This window comes from Filicampus tigris, chromosome 16, assembly GCF_054856515.1.
Source record: "Filicampus tigris isolate MCC_2025a chromosome 16, RoL_Ftig_1.0, whole genome shotgun sequence".
Lineage (NCBI taxonomy): Eukaryota > Metazoa > Chordata > Actinopteri > Syngnathiformes > Syngnathidae > Filicampus > Filicampus tigris.
In genome coordinates this window covers 6892613-6909400 of record NC_141232.1, presented here as the reverse complement: position 1 = coordinate 6909400, position 16788 = coordinate 6892613, and the positions used below count along the sequence as shown (strand labels likewise).

Sequence of the window (16788 nt, the reverse complement as noted above, 5' to 3'; positions counted from 1 at the left end):
ATCACTTTAATTTATTTTTAGCATATAGGTTTTACTCTTGTTGCTCCTGTTAATATATACGCCTTGTAAAGTGTCCTTCAGTGCCCAGAAGGGAATCCAGAAGTAATACTGTTGTATTCATAGAATCTTATGATTTTTAATTTGCTGATGATGCTGGGTGACTCTCTTGGGGAAAGGTTGTGAAATACTGCCCTCTATCGCTCCAAGAGGAGACTCACAGCAGGGCAGGCTGGTCAGTCGGAAGTGTCACGTGGACAAATATGCTGGTAAAGGGTAAATCAGATCTTTATTTATACATATATATATATATATATAAAATCAGGTTGAATTGTATTTAAAGAATATGTGATCTACCCTGAAGAAGCCTTGAAATGCAACAGGATTCAAAGTCATCAAAATTATGATTACACAGCAGTTATGACCAAGGTGACATTAGATGCGCCACACAATAAGATTCATTCTTGGTATGCTAGGCTATGCGTTAGCATTGTTATGACTTTTTAAAAAATTATTACAATAATTACTTTGCTCCTCTTTACGGCCGAGTTCACCGTTGTGCTTTGTCGGGTGTCCGGGGGACTTTGTGCGTTTCCTAAAGTTCATCCCATGCTGCAGTGATAACTAAAGTCCCGGCGCCTTTTATTTTCAATAAAATATATTCATGTATCTGTGCATGGACTGTACACTGTCAGATCAAGGTGCCTTGTTTTTGCATAGCGACTGATTTTGGTACCCCAGCTTGGTGGTGGAAGAGGGGGATTGTCCTCAGTTGGGCGAAATGGTGCGTCGGCGCAGGCAGCTGCACGTCAGGCACTTGAGGATGCTCATGGTGATGTGCATGAGAGGTCCCAAATTAAAGAGCAGGTTGTAGAAGGTGTTGACCGACAAGCCGCCGGTCTCGTCGGCGTACTTCAGGGCCACGATGGGCGTGTACAGGCTGTTGGTCAGATTCCTGAAACGGGGACTGCTCGACTCGATCACCTTCTTAGTGCACTGGAGGGGACGACAAGCGACGTCGGGTTGGACATCGGATTTTTGGCACGATCCCAAAACGTTCTTACTCACTTTGGCTATGTCCTCCGGCGTCTGACCCATGGCTTCAAAGATATCTATTGATGACGGCAGATAAACGTCTTTAAAGTAGCGAACCGTGTCGGCGTCCACGCCCGGGTACTCCATCTTGGCCACGTCCTCCATCATCTTTGTCTCAAACTCCGTGTGCACCGGACCGGGCTCGATCATTGACAACCTGACGAGGGACACGAGGTACCGTGAAGACAAGAGAAGAGAGGTGCGGAGAGATGACTACTTGGCTACATTAATCCTTAACGGACCCTATCGTTAGACAAATTGCATAATTGACCAAGTCATTTTTGAATTTTACAAAAATACAAAATGAGCGCGGTTGTCCCGATTCAACCTTTGCAGATTACCAGGACAGGGATGACAGAGAATATATTTTGTAAATAGACTTCTTTTTCAGTAGTAGCAGTAGTATTTAGTAGTGTGTGTGCGTGCATGCGTGCCATGCATGTGTGTACGCACATTACGTCATCACTTCTATACTTCTAAATCTAAATAATCTCCAACATCTTTCCTCTTTTGTGACACTCTTTACAGTAGATTTAACGTGACAAAATTTAGGTCATTGCTGTGACACACTGTGAAGTAATCCAAAAGAAATCGAATGCTGCCATTTGTTGGCCTGAGTTATTTATTTATTTTTTTAACTTTTCCATCTTATGATGAAACCAGTTGTCCAAGACTTTTCTTCACCCATTCCGATTGAAAAAAAAGGTTGACGGCAAATAACGCTCCCCGTTAGGGTTCCCGTTGACGGCATTTCACGTCAACGGCGCTCAAAGTGTTAACCAACATTACCTGACGTTGAACTTCATCAGCTGCACTGCCATGCTCTCGCAAAAGCCCTCCATGGCAAACTTGGAAGCAGTGTAAACATCGTTGAACACAACTCCTGTTCCAGGACCGGCAAAAACAACAATTAATTAATCGGTCACCGCTCACCACGCAACCACCATGCAAATACTCAAAAGAAGAAGATACCCTTAGCAATGAATGCCTACCCTGAAGACCCATGACGCTGCTCATGACCACGATGTGTCCGGACCGCCTCTTCTTCATGTCGGGCATCACCTCTTTGATCATGCGCACGACGCCAAAGAAGTTGGTCTCAAACACTCGCTTCATTTCATCGATGCTGATGCTCTCCACTGGGCCCAGCAAGCCCACGCCGGCATTGTTTACTGTCAGACAGCACACACTGCTCAGCATCACAAAAAGGATTTCTGTGAAACCTGGCTTGACTATATTTATCTTTGCTAGATGCTAGGAGATGGTGCCGAAGCAATAACTCAAAATTAGGCATGGCTTTAGCCGGAGCCCCCCAAAATTGAATAGGTTAGGTTTTGAGCAAACATCGAAGGATATATAGGTTCCCCTCCAAAAAAACTGCAAAAGGGTTAATTCACAAATCACAAGAGGTTACTGGCAAACTAAACATAAAAAACAAAAAGACATGTTGTGTATTTAAAACAGGGGTCACCAACGTGGTGCCTGCAAGGTAGCCCCCAAAGACCATATGAATAAACCTTGCAGTGACGCCACATTGGGATTTTCTAGGAATGTTGGAGAAGTGATCATTTGAAAACACTGGTAGAGATTTATAGAAATAAAGTGTTGCATATTGACATTTATCTGTTTCCTTTTTTAAAAAAGATTTCTTAATAAATAAATATTTAACATGACCAGTGTCTTAACATAAATATATCCTCATTAACATATAAAGGTACAGCGTATCTATCTTATAATGCCCTCAGGTTGCCAAAGCACGCACATCAAAATGAACACATGCTTCAAAGTGTACATTGCGGCAAAAGCTGTTTAATTAATTATGTTCGATTTCAATCTGTCATTACTGTCAGTACTATTTTCCTGACTAAAAACACAGTCGATTTTTTTTTTTTGTGGGGAGGCTGGAACATATGAATGCAATGGAAAGGCTTCCATTTATTTGAACGGGAAAAGATGATTTGCGACACAAGCATTTTTAGCTTTAGCGGCCACAGAGCGAATACAACTGTTGCGGCTTTCTGGTGGCCTTAATTGAAACTACCAGCAGAGGTCAGTGTAAAAGCACAACAAAGATGTGTGATGCAATGGTTGGCTTTAACAAAGGCCTTGTGGGTCTTGAGTAATGAGGTGAAGGGGCTTTGGACTTGGCAAAGGATGCAAGCAGTCTTTGAAAAAGAACCTTTATACACACTCAAGCCTGAGCACATGATCTGACTTTATTATTAAAGAGCTTGTTTGGTGAATTGAACCACAAAATGTGTATTAGACCTCCATTTCCTCATTACATTTTCAGAGAGTACATTGTGTCAATGGTATGGACAGAAAAAAAAATAGACTTTAATTGTGTTTCAAAAGAGTTGAGTTGGTGGGATATGGTGAAATAAGCCAGTGGTGGCTTTGCGCAAGATGGTTAAAGTTGCGACATAGATGCTATTTAACATTAAGATGGCGGGACCTTTCTTTAAGCGTTTGTTTGGCTGTTTTAAATCAATAACGTGCGATTCTCTTTGTTTTATGTTTAGTTTGACGGTAAACTTCAACTTCAACTATTCTCCTCACAGCTTGAAGCCTTTTTTTTTTTAATGAACTGTTGACAATTGAACAAACTGCTGCTTATTGTGAACTTATCTGAACTCTCTCTTTAAACTCAAATCCAGCTTTACAGAGGGCGTATCAAAATGTAATTACAACCACCTGATGCTTGCATATTTGTTTTTCTGTGGAGGCCGAAAAAAAGGGTGTCTATTTGAGGGACAGTTTATTTATTCAGGTGGACCATGATTCGAGGTACTACGAACAAGGACAGATTCTGAAACTGTGGTACGAGTACCACTGGTGATATGCAAAAGAATCACTGAATTTAAATGTTATTTTAATTTAAAACATGACATTTAGTCAAACACATTAGGATAAAGTTTATAGCTATGCATACATTCTATTTAAATTTGAAAACAAATGCAGTACAGTACATTCTATGTACAGAAAATGTCTACTTCAAGTACAGTACATTTTAAGCACAGTTTAGTTGTATTTATTTTTTGTTCGATTTTATTTTTGACATTTATGCACAACACATTTTAATTAAACCATTTGAGTACAGTTCATTTTACTGCTGAATGTTTAAGAACAATGTTAATGTTCATACTGTACATAACGTTATAGTGGCTTATAATAGTTTTAAAAATACTTTTGAGGGATAAAACCTCTTCCTCGTTTTTCATGATTTTTTTTTTCGAGGTGGAAATGTTCTTGAACCAATGAGCTGGGAAATGTGGTGTCGGTTCAGTATTAGGATTCAAGCGTTTTTCGCCAATGGGAAGCGTCACTGTCAACAAGCCCCAGTTACAGCAGAGGTGATAACTGGGTTATAAAACACACTGCTGAATTACTTTATCAGATATTTGAATGATAAATTGGGACATTCTGTAGATGTGAGGTCATGCAGACCTCACTGACTCACTCAGGATATCAATATGACGGTCCTTCACGCTGTTGACGCACTGCTTGACCGATTCATCGCTGCAGACGTCGAGCGGCAGCAACACCAAGGTCTTCCCGTACGCGTCTCCCGCCGCCTCCACCAGCTTGTTCTTCTTTTTCAGGTCCCGCATGGTCGCGATGACTATAAGGGAGGACAACAACACAAGATCTTTAGACGTTTTATTTATCTTTGGAATGTGTGGAATGTTTTTCTTTTGTTTTTTTTTTTTTATACCGGATCTCATTAGATGGTGCAGGTGTACCAAAAGTTATGGCTGCTAGTTAGCAATAATGACCAACAGCACTGAGGTGGTACACGGGACTTTGAGCCCTTTGATCTGAGAGGCCACCGCTATGCGACTTCCTCGTTACACACCATCAAGCACATACATGGCACACTAAAAGTAGTCGCGGGGGGTCAAAGTTCCCGCGACAAGCATGCCGCACAGGACACAGAGCTGATTCGGTTTGAACTTTACACGCCGGGGCCACATTAGACCACGATGACGACAGAGGTCACATGATTAGCGACGACGTCGATCAACTCGGCTGCGCGGATGTTTCGCTGAGTCGGCCAAGTGACGCTATCATAGGGAGGAAAATGCTCTTGCGCAACGACAGTCAGCGGAGGTAAACAAGGAGTTGGCCTCGAATGATAAACGTCCAAGCGTCACCTCACTTGTCTGAGCAAACATTGTTTAGAGAAACCTCAAATGCAGTTTGCCTATCTTACAACTGACATTGTGGGGGGGAGAAAGCCATAGTGGATGCTTCTGTTTTAAATGACAAAATATTTCTTCAAATTTATGCTAGTTAAAGGCACAACATGTCACCATTTTATAGAAAGACAAATTTTACAATTACAATTTTATTATTGTCGTTCCATTCAAAAACAGGTCATTTCAAATATTTATCCACCAAATTATTTATGCTTTTAATTTGACGGTGACAACATCCACACGGTATTTACATGGAATCGGACTATATGAGCAAAGGCGCTTTTGCCTCAATGCGACACAGAAGCACGATGACACGAAGCCAAAAGGGAAGCAGAGCTGCATTGATGTTTGCTGCTCAGATTAGCACCGTCACCAATCTGTGACTACTTGGGAGTTTGTACTCACTTTTTTTTCACGCGTACGCGTGTCCACCCACTCACCTAGTTGCAACACCCTAGCTCTGCCCCTAGCCATTCTATCCAAAGCACGAATTGGCATCGTACAGCCGGTGAGGAGCAGAACTGTCGACTTGTAGTGCTAATGCTAGCTTAGTAATGCTAGCTCAGTAATGCTAGTGCTGCTATTTTGTTGAAGCTGGATTTGGCTTCTCTGTGACTAATTATCATGACTACGCACTTTCATAATCAGATGCAGACACTCGGGGCAGAGGGGGATTAGTGGAGGGAGGCTACATTCAAATATTTCTAGTTTTGTCACCACAAACACCTTTAATGAGGAGTATGTATTCTTTGAAGAGATATTTTGCACTGTATAACTTAACTTTTTAATAGTTGAATTGAACTGCAGTGTTTAAGTCATTTTCGCAGCACTGAGTGAGAACTTCGTTGTGTCTATGTGGTTGTTGTCACATAACAGACCCTAAATAGACTGCTATGTTACATTGTGTACTATCATTATGAAGCCAGTTGAGGACATTGCTTCATCATGTAACGTGCGCCTGTAAATACTCAGAAACTCTTCGGATATCATGTCACAACATCAAGTGAATTAGGCCTAATGTAGCAATTTGCGAGGCTGTGGAGCATGCGAAGAAATGTATGTTTGGCTGCGAAACGAACAAGAGGGCCATTGTTCTCCGGGGCTCCTGCAGGAATTACTGTTGGGCCGCTTTAACATTCTTGTACGAACCACACTGCGTTCCAAACAACTGCCTCTACCGGGTCGCTCTGTTTTTAGCCAACTAAGCACTGCTTTAATGCAGTATTTAATCTTCTTTCCCAAAGGGTGTTAGGAAATTATTTTATTATTATTGGGTCACCTCCACTATTCATATGGTGACCTCTCAAAGGAAGGCCACAGTGGAGGTGGAAAAATACTCTGAAGGGGACCATGAATGTGTTTTCATATAATTTGTGGTACAAGAAAAATAATTTTTTAAAAAAGACATTTTTTGGGTTGAACATAAATATGCATAATAGGACTGCTTACGGTGGAGTCTATGTAAGTCATGACAATGCCTTTGGAGAGGCTGAAGGTCAGAATATACATGGTAATGTGTGAATGCTGAGAATTTGCACTCACAATTGGAAGTGTGATCATTTCCAGTAAAAACAACATAACAGTGTGACTTCCTTGGCCATTTAAACACAAACGCTGAGCTACTGTGAGGACGGCATTCACATAAACCAGTCTTGTGAATGCAGAGAGAGGAGAGAGTGTGACAGTTGCATGTTTCTTAAAGTGCAAGTCAACCCCATTTTTTTTAAACAATATGTTCTATGCAGCCCCACTAGTTGAAACACGACATTCTGACTGATATTGTGTTTGTGGAATATGAGTTAAGCAGTAAAATCCACCCGTTTTTGTCCATGTCAGGGGGCGGCCTTTTTGCCACTTGCTGCCGAATGAAAATGACATCACAGTTGCTCAGGGCTCAGGTAACGACCAACCATGGCTGAGCTCCACGAAACAGGTGAGCCGTGATTGATCGTTATCTGATCCATGAGCAACTGTGATTTTCAGTCGACAGACTAAAGCATTTCGCCCCAAACTACCATGTTGACGCCTGACCATATAAAGAAAGAAAACTATACTTTTTAGCTGTGCCCTCTGATAGAGAAGATAATTGCAATTTGAATATGACAAAGATTTCCCTTTTTTTTTTTTTAATCTCAACCTCTCTCTTTAACATGTGGACTCAAAAACGTCAAGGCACACTAGCACTACTGTGCATGCTTGATTCTGAGCTCTGACGGAAGAGCCTCAAATGCACCAAAATAGCCAGGCAGGCAGGGATGGAGAAGGGCTTGAGTGACACCAGCGTGGGACACCCTCCCACGCACCAATGAACACTCCAAACGGGAGAGAGCCCTAGCTTGTACAGGTCTCAAACTTTGCCCCCCTCCTTTAAAGCGCTGGCACTGTAGGCAAATTAGACACGGCACTAAGTGGTGCATACACCCACAATGGGCAACGTTGAAAAATACGGTGGGGGGGAGGTAGGTCACATGAAAGAGAAGTGACAAGCCTCCTTTTTACGATGGTGCCTGGAAAAGCCACGTCCCTCCAGAGCCCCCCCCGTCCCGGGAAAGAAGTGGGCTTTCACATGATAATGCTTCAAGCACAACACAAAACCGAGGGGTGACTGATTCCCGATCCTTCGTTAAAGTAAAAAAAAAAAAAAAAGAGAGAGAGAGGGGTGGGGGGTTACAGATACCATATCCGCGCGTGGACGCGACACCGAGTGCGTAAAAAGTGCGTAAAAGGAGCATTGGTGGCTCGGTTCAGCTCTGCGGGGGACAAAAAAGGGACCAAAAAAAAAAAGTAAACACGGACTCGTTTTTCCTAAAGCCCCACTAATATGTCTTTTGTGGGGTGGAAAGAAATGGAGAACATTAAAAAAAAAAAAAACGTTTACCATGGTAACGCTTCTTCTCATCTCTGGCCAGCGTGACGGCGATTCTCAGGCCGATGCCGGAGGAGCAGCCGGTGATCAGCACAACTTTCTGCCCGCCGTTCGCCATGATGAGTGAGGATAAGGGCGCCGTGCAGCCTCGCAAAGCTCCTCGGCTCCTCCGGATGCTTTCGCTCGCTCGGCCTCGGACTAAAAGCGGATCGCCGCGGCGGCCATGTGAGCGTCTAATGCGGTCACATGTTCCAGCCGCGGGCTCACCGGCCGCAAAGTACGTGGCATCGCGCGCAGGCCCACGCACGTTTAGACTTATTAAAATCAAGTTACAGTAATTCCTCACCGAAAACGAGTGGGGGGAGTGGTGCGTGTACGTGCGCGTGCCCACGTGATCGTGACATAGGGGGCAGTGCTTAAATTTTTACAAAGCGGGACACAAAGTGACACGATTATTATTATTTTTTTACAGTACAGTATTGACACGTTGTATTGTTTATATCTGATATTTCCGGATTGCGTCACAGTACTGAAACGTTTTCATAAGACACCTGTTTTTATTGATTCTTAACCAAATTGGCAATAAAAGTTGACGCAGACCATTATTTTCACTTTCAGAAGAATAAAATGCATTTTTCCCCCTTAAATGAAAACACAAATGAACGCAGTAAGAAAAAAACATGTAAAGGGTATAAACATGATAACATTTCTAAACCATTTTAACCTACTGTATTTGTCACATTCCTGGAATCCCCGCTTTTGTCACAATTCCACATTTCCCCAAATGAATATATTTTTAAAACAAATTCACAACAAATACGATTGCTCAATCGACTTCCACGATTCAGATTTTATCATGGCAAGCATTCCACCAAAGAATCCTAGTTTGTCAAGAATTCCAAATTTCCATGAGAAAACTCCCAAACTCGTGGAGAAATTTATCAACGTTACCTCTTTCCTGTAATTCAGCTTTCCCTTTGTTTTTTTAAGAGCCTTATATTAGACATTTCAATTTATTCCAACTGGTCTTCAGCAATTTTACAGAAATGGCATTCTCTTCCATGTAACTACAAGTTGCAGTTACAAAATGCCTTAGGTTGTGCTGCTATCTTGTGGTCAGAAGGTATAGCACAAGCAGGTTCAGCAAATGCAGCCAAGCCCTGATGCCTTGTCATTGCATGCGCCTTATCAAAAATTAAATCACTGCAATACAAAAATGAGGCAAAGGAACTGACGTCAAATCCAATCCAGGTTATCAGCGATAGATCATTTTCCAGACTTTGCTGGCACCGCGAGCTACGTTCCGTCATGTCAATTGTGATTGATGTTGAAAGGGGTCAAAGTGTATCTGATAAGAGCTCAAAGAGACTTGTTATTTTTGTCTACCGTGTGAGGTTAAAGTGCATGAGCGTGAGTCTGCCGGGTGTTGTGGCATGCGGGGACACAATGTGATGTAGCCCACCTTAAACAGCTTTTGTGTGTTTGCTGTGATGACAAAAATGTCAGAGTTCTCATGACAATGCATACGTACATTACTACTTCCATTTGCTGTACCGCTTATCCTCATTAAGAGTCAGCCAATGGCTGGGCACAAACAGACAAACACGCTCACACTCACGTTCACACCCACGGAATACTTAGTCTTCAATGAAGCTAAATTGCATGCATACGGAGGAAAAAAAATACACAAGCACGGGTAGAACATACAAACTCCATACATGAAAGCTGGAGATTCTATCCCTGAACCTCAGCCCATTGCGCTGAGTATAAATAAATAACCCAGCCGAGTATAAATAAATAACCCAGCATTGGCTTGGTCCCTTTTCAATACCTGGGTTAGGTATTAGCTCTAGGCTGTATATTCTCCTGCCCGTCCAAAAAAAAAAAAAAAAAAAAAAAAGCCAGCTCAAGCACATAGTAATGATGAATACAATCTTTGAACGCGTCAAAATGTTAGCAAAGCATCAAGGTCATTATTTGGCCACAGCAGGGAATTATGTAAAGGACTCAAGCCGCCAGAAGGGGCCACAGTATGAAAAGGCTGGAAGATGTTTACGTGCTCCGGAGGTGAAAAGTAGCCTCCGCTGTCGGGGAGCAGCTGCTCATTTCCATCATAACGCTGAAAGAAGATATTCTCGCAGCCATGCGGATCCATCAAGCCTCACCACCATGCATGCTGGTGGCGGAGAGAAAAGTTAAGCTTTGCTATGTGAAAAGAAATCGTTACCTAAATATATATGTAGGCTCTATACCAAAAAAAAAAAAAAAAAAAAAAAAAAAAATAAAAAACGAATTGATTTTCACTCATCACGGTTGTGAAGGCAGACTGTCAGTTTAAAATTAATTTCCTCTCGCTGTCTTTTCAAGCTGACGTCTGTAGCAAATAAATACAATACTCGCTGGATTTTCAGACAGCTTCTGTGGTCAGTATTCACCTTTGCAAATAGAAAATGCAATCCCCTTATAAAAAAACAAACAAACAAGCAAACCAAAAGTACAAACGAGGTTAGCAAGGTAATTTTACATCAAAGCATAGTTAACAATCACGAGTTACCATAAAATTATGCCCCCTAGTGGCTGTGACCCACTGCTAACAAGTTAAAAAAAACAAACGTAACGTACATTAGCTTAAAGAGGGGAAGTCAACTCAAGAATGTTCATTACAAGAAAATGTTCTATGCAGGCCCACTAGTCAAAACATGGCATTATGATTAGTATTATTCTCCTGCTACTAAACGAGGTACCTGGAACCAACCAACTAGGAGTGAACAACTTGGAATGGGCACTCAGATGCTCATATGGAAAAAAGCCACGGACTAAATTTTTTTTTTAATCATATCTGTGCCACCACTCAGAGATTGCCACTTTGGCACTATCAACGGTACCCGCATCGTATTGGGGCTGATTTGGACAAATTCTCTAGTATGAGTTTCTTTTGTAATAAATAACCTGTACATCCCTAGACAAGATTTCCATAAAAATTGTGTGTGTGTGTGGGGGGGGGGGGACTCATAATAATCCCTCGGAGAAGATTAGGGACGTTCCTAGCATTCTTTTGCATGCAGAGAAAGTGGACAGGTGTAGATTGAGATGATGAGGCGGTGTGCGGGCCACTTTGTGATCCCCAAAGCTGCCACTGTGGAATTTCAGAGAACTGACCCATGAAGTCACACGAGTGAGATGGCGAGACAAAGTGAAGGAGATAATACAAGTCCATACGTGTAAACATTGCCCAAGCAACCCACCTCTTCACTTTCATCTTTTTGTTTCTTTCCCCTGACAGCAGCTACCAAGTTGTCGACAACAGCCTTTTAGCACTGACACCTCAGAGAATATTCTTTACCTGGACGCTCAACTCATCCCTAACCTTTACTTCAAAAAGATGGTGCTCCATTTCTGATGATCCCCCATGCAGCCCAGCCCGTCACAGTCTTCTTTTATAGCTTTATTCTCAATTTCCTGTGAACGGATCGAGGATGCACGTGCAGAGGTTTCCTGTCCTCAAACTGACTTCCAGCCAGCCAAACAGCGTTAGTACAGTAAAAAAAAAAAAAAAACATTAAAACAACACCGCCAAGTGCATTAGACATTGGTTTGTTTGATTATGCACAAAACAGATCCTGTCATTTTCTTACCCCTGTCACAATTTACTGACAGACAAGTTTATGTGAGGTGGTGTGGCTCAAATAAAATAAACAAATCATCCTGTTGGCTCGCTCATTTCTGAAAATGATTTCCAACAAATGAACAGACAAACTACTGTGGATTTCAAAGGTCTACGTACACACCATGCCAGGTTTTTGTGGGAGGGAAAAAATATTTGACAACTTTTTCCACCACCAATGTAAACTATAAACTGTAAAAATCAATTGAGGAAAAAAAACTTTTCTAGAGGGGAACCTAAAAAAAAAAATTTTTTTAAAAGAGCTGATGTGGTTGCACAAGTGTGCACACCCTCTTATAACTGGAGATGTGGAATTAACCAAGCACGTTAAAACTCAAGTTAAACAGAAATTAGTACACTTCCTCCATCATTTAAGGTGCCTCTGATGAAACTGAAATAAAGCTCAGATGTTCGAGTAGGCTCTTTCAGACATGTTTTGCTTTCGAGCAAAAAACACTGACTGGCATTTTGAACTGTTCACAATTCTTCTTTTGAATTCTTTAAATGGTGATAGGTTTATGCTGACTCACATTTAAGAGGAGTTTGAATGGGATTTGCTAATTATGAACACGCCCACACCCAAGGGCCACGTGATTTTTTTTCGATTTGCACGTCTTTCTCACAATCGAAGTTTGACTCAGAGACACGTTCTCTCCGCCATAATTTCAAATTCATACGGTTGCAAAGATGGGAGCGTACAGTTTTTACATCAAGGGGCTTTTCAAGTCATCCTCACATGTCATTTACTGTGAGAAAAGGTTGTCAATTCTCCTATAGAAGCTCACTTTCTCTCTTATTTTCACCCGTAATACCCTAATAAACCTTGTACGCACCGTGTGTACTCTCCCGTGGGTGGCATTTCCACACGATATCGTTTTTTTGGACGATCGACAGTGCGCCTGCATGGGAAGGATGACGGACTGGGCTGGTGTGAAAGAGTGAGTGGATCGGAGTGGAATGTTTGCTACAGGTCATCAGTGGCGCTTTCTGCTCTTTTGTGCGCCGTCTGCAGAGGAGGTGTGGAATGCAAACTTGATGAGGAGAGACACAAAGAAAGAGATGGAGCAATAGAGTCGTTGGGGGGGGGGCTGCCTTGGAAAGGGAGTCACTCAGTGGACTTAAAAACAGAAAAGAATGGTCTGAGGAGCTGGGAAAGAGTTCTTGGGGGGGGGCAAAATTGTTGCGACAGCTGCAGCAGAACAAATTAAAAAAAAACAGCACAGCAAAGATAATCAAAAGTTCATTTCAGTTAACCAGAGTGAAATAAACTCAGGGGCAATTACATATAAGAGCTGTCTGTCCAATCAGAGCTCAGACCTAAATCCAATTAAAAAAAAAAAATCCTCACAATTGTACGGTGGCAATGTACTCAATTCAACTCACTTGAAAACAAGCAGTAATTTGGTGAATAGTAAACAATTCTTCGCCAAAAGCCACCTTAAGGTGTTAAATACCACACTCAATTGAAGTATACTGTCAAACTAAACATAAAACAAGAGAATTACATCATTTGTGTATTTACCAACCACATAAGCTTAATTTAGTACATAATGGGGGGAAAAAACATATATAGGCTAACGAATACCCTTTATACTGGGTTTAAATGCTGAATCATTCTGATTGAAGATCTCAGGTCAACTGGGCAAGTAGGCATGCTGCATATGGCAACACAAGATATATTTTTTTTACTTTATCTTTGATTATTAGAATTTTTGTTCTGAAACTCTTTGTGCAACTTTTTAAAATTCAAGACAAGCAAAAGTATTTCTGACCTCCCTGGTTTTCTTTGAAATGTGGAAATAAGATGAACAAAAGTGCAGGAAACGCACATTGGCAGCGAAATTCAATCCGAAGCGAACAAAGTGCAAATTTGCATTCCCTAAGGAAGGACATTGTTTACTCGCTGTGTGAGACAAGGTTGAAAGAGTCTTTTGTGCACTTTTGATTATACCTGGACTGACCCTGCTGTCTCAATATATGCAGAAAGACGAGTGAGGGCAAGCTCGAGTTAATTTCGACTGTTTGTTGGAGCGGCTCATGGAGCCGACGTGCTGCTTCGACGTGAGTTAGCTTAGCGCTTCCCTTCAAGTCTCATGATTACAATTATCACCACACTGGCATTTCCCTTTTGCTGAACCAGTGCAACATTTCCACATTCGGAGGCTTTTTTTGGGTGCGTTAATTAAAAGCAGCTAGCATTACCTAATGAGCACAAGTGGGAACCATAAAAAAAAATAAAAAAATAAAAAAGGGAAAGAATGCAATATTATGAGCTTTAACTGCATTATATAATACCTTTTGGAAGGGGTACTTTAAATCAGCTCTGACAGAATGATGGTGTGAAAAAATAAACCCTCGCCTTGAACATATATAGTATGTATAAATCATTTTCAAATTAAATCTGTTGTGTCAGTTGATTCTTTTTTTTTTTTTTTTCCCCCCTCGTGAACCTTTCTTCACATGAATATTTCCTCTGGCTGTTTGCCTGTTTGCCTGTTCTGGCATGTTTTTTTTCCACACACACACAAAGCCGATCCGGGGGAAGCTCAATGGAAAGGCCACTCAGAAAGGTCTCCTCCTAATCCCCGACGCTCCTCAAGTCCACTCGAGAATGGTCAAATGTCAGACTACGCCTCACAGATGCCCGCAAAACGTCAGGCGAACAATTTGTGCGTGACTTGGCGATAAAATGATTAACGACGCCCATTTGACACTCAATGTAACCTGCGTCATGCTTATAACACGGGTACAGTAAAATATGAAGAAATACCAATGCCAAATAACAACAACAACAACAACAAAAAATGAAACCCTTGAGTATAATTTAACATTGCAAATGAATGTTTCGCAAGATTTGTGCTTGCAAAAACAGGCTCTGTTGCTCTCTGCTGATTAATCAGTAAAAATGGGCCCCATTCACTCTTCATGCTAACCATATTTCAAAAGCATTTACAGTACTGCACAAAGGTCCTAGGCAGTATTGGACATAGCATTTTATCAAACTTACATATGACCGTATGTATTATTATTTCTTTATTACAATAACTATGCAGTTTCTCTTGTGTTAGTAACATGCCTGTGCCGTAGCATATTGCGGGGACATAAAAAAGCCTTGATTTTTGCGGCTTTTTTCTTGCTGCGTGTATTCCAATAGATGGAGCAGCCTTACCTTATCTATCGCACGTGACCTCAGGCTTAGGATTGTCAAGGGAAAAGGTCGTATATGCAGTATACACATGAAAGGGCAGTCACCATCTGCCTCAAGCAACTGCCCACCCCAACCACAGACATCTTGCTTTGTCAAGTACAAGTGCAATGGATTTCACCCCCCCCCCACCCCCCACCCCCCACACCCTTTCTAACAAAGATTAATTTAACATTTGTGTTTTGGGCGCTTTTGGTGACATTGCCATTTTACAGTGGTGAACTTATTTTTACACTTGTCTGACGATGAAGAACGTTTAAAAAAAAAAAAAAAAAAAAATCACCCTCACAGGTTGAACTGTCCTTCCACAGCATTATATCAACAGCATTGTGATTTATGGAACGTGACAAGTTGCTAGCACGGGAAGGGATGAATAGCTCCGTTGCTATACATTTGTTGTGGACCTGACAAATAAATTAGGCCCAAGTTGGACTAATGTACACAGCGCAAGTATTTGTCACCCGCCGTTCAGACTGTCCACCGGGCTCTTGGTAACTATCTGCTAAAAGCTGCTCGGAATGCGCGCGGCTCCCATTCGGGCGGTTCGAGCTGCCTCAATATGTCAGGTCAGCCTCAATATGTCCCAAGACATGGCTGCTTCTGTCAAAATGCGAGTTTCCTTTATACTACACCCAAAAAGTGAGTTATTTGGGTTTTTGGTGAAATTTTACAATGAATCTAAAAGTAATATAACCTTATCAGGTGAACTTAATTTGAGCTTCTCTAAACCTTTGAAGGCACATGTACTACTGTTTAATGTTTTTTTTTTTTTTTTTTTTTTGCATGACTTGCAGTTATATGACAAGGAGCTGAATGGAAAATTCACAACAGGTTTTATTTTTTAGAGGAGTGTATTTTTAAGTCCTGCCATATACAATCGCATCGTATCAAATTGAATTGTATCATATGTATCATATCTTGTATCTAATGTATTGTAGTATACAATATCACATATCCATTGAATCAGATTCTATGTCACCGTATGTATCGTATCTGCTGCATCATATCGTCGCTGTCCTGTGAAAAACACTTATGTCCATTTTTTTCCCCCAATTTTCTTATTTTTACGTGAATGGGTGTTTCCATGTTACAGAAATCACATTAACATTTTTAAAAATCTCCAAAATTGGACATAAGTGTTTTTCACAGGACAGTGACAATATATAGTGCGTATTACGTTGTTTTGTACCAACCGTATCATATTTATCATCAATCTATTGCCTCGTACGTATCGTATCAACTGATCATATAATATGCATCTCATCATATCTATTGCATGAGATATCTATTGCATTGTATCATCTTAGCATATCATACCCATTTCATGTTATCTATTGTAACATCACTTTGTATCATATCCATCGCATTTATCGACCGCATATAACATATTTATTTGTGAGCAACACATGAAGGGGAGAAATTGGATTGATTGTGTCAAATCATTTTGCAACCATCATCTAATTTAAGTTCAATTTGAGAGTTTTGTTTAGTATGGTCTGATATGCTTCATCAGGTATGGAAATTTCCTCTCTCCACAAAGTTTTACGATGTGTACCGAGGTTGTGTGTAAATCAACAACAGCCTCTTCAGCCAGCCTTCCCCCTGAGCGCACCACATCTGCGTGAGTCATAGATCATTTCTGTTCATAATATCAGGAAGAAAATATCTAACGAGATGAACACTGAGGCTCCATTTTAGATGGCAGACATACAACGCGGCATATCGTACGCTTCTTTTTGGACAGCCGACTCGCAAGCGTCCG

At 41.3% G+C, this 16788-nt stretch overlaps 1 protein-coding gene across 2 annotated transcripts in view; it reads right to left on the bottom strand.

Annotated features, from left to right (window-relative positions):
* Nucleotides 1–267: 267 nt before the first annotated feature.
* Nucleotides 268–16788, bottom strand: part of rdh8a (retinol dehydrogenase 8a) — a 107862-nt gene continuing 91341 nt past the window's right edge. The window contains exons 1-6 of one of the 2 annotated variants that reach the window (XM_086054693.1): nucleotides 8170–8520; nucleotides 4553–4714; nucleotides 2085–2264; nucleotides 1882–1975; nucleotides 1066–1249; nucleotides 268–993 (exon numbers count right to left, since the gene is read on the bottom strand). In XM_086054693.1, the coding sequence (XP_085910819.1) occupies nucleotides 766–993; nucleotides 1066–1249; nucleotides 1882–1975; nucleotides 2085–2264; nucleotides 4553–4714; nucleotides 8170–8275 (954 nt within the window). In that variant the 5' untranslated portion in view covers nucleotides 8276–8520 and the 3' untranslated portion in view covers nucleotides 268–765. Of the gene's footprint in view, nucleotides 994–1065; nucleotides 1250–1881; nucleotides 1976–2084; nucleotides 2265–4552; nucleotides 4715–8169; nucleotides 8521–16788 lie in introns of those variants that run through there. The other variant, XM_086054694.1, reaches the window with a different exon arrangement.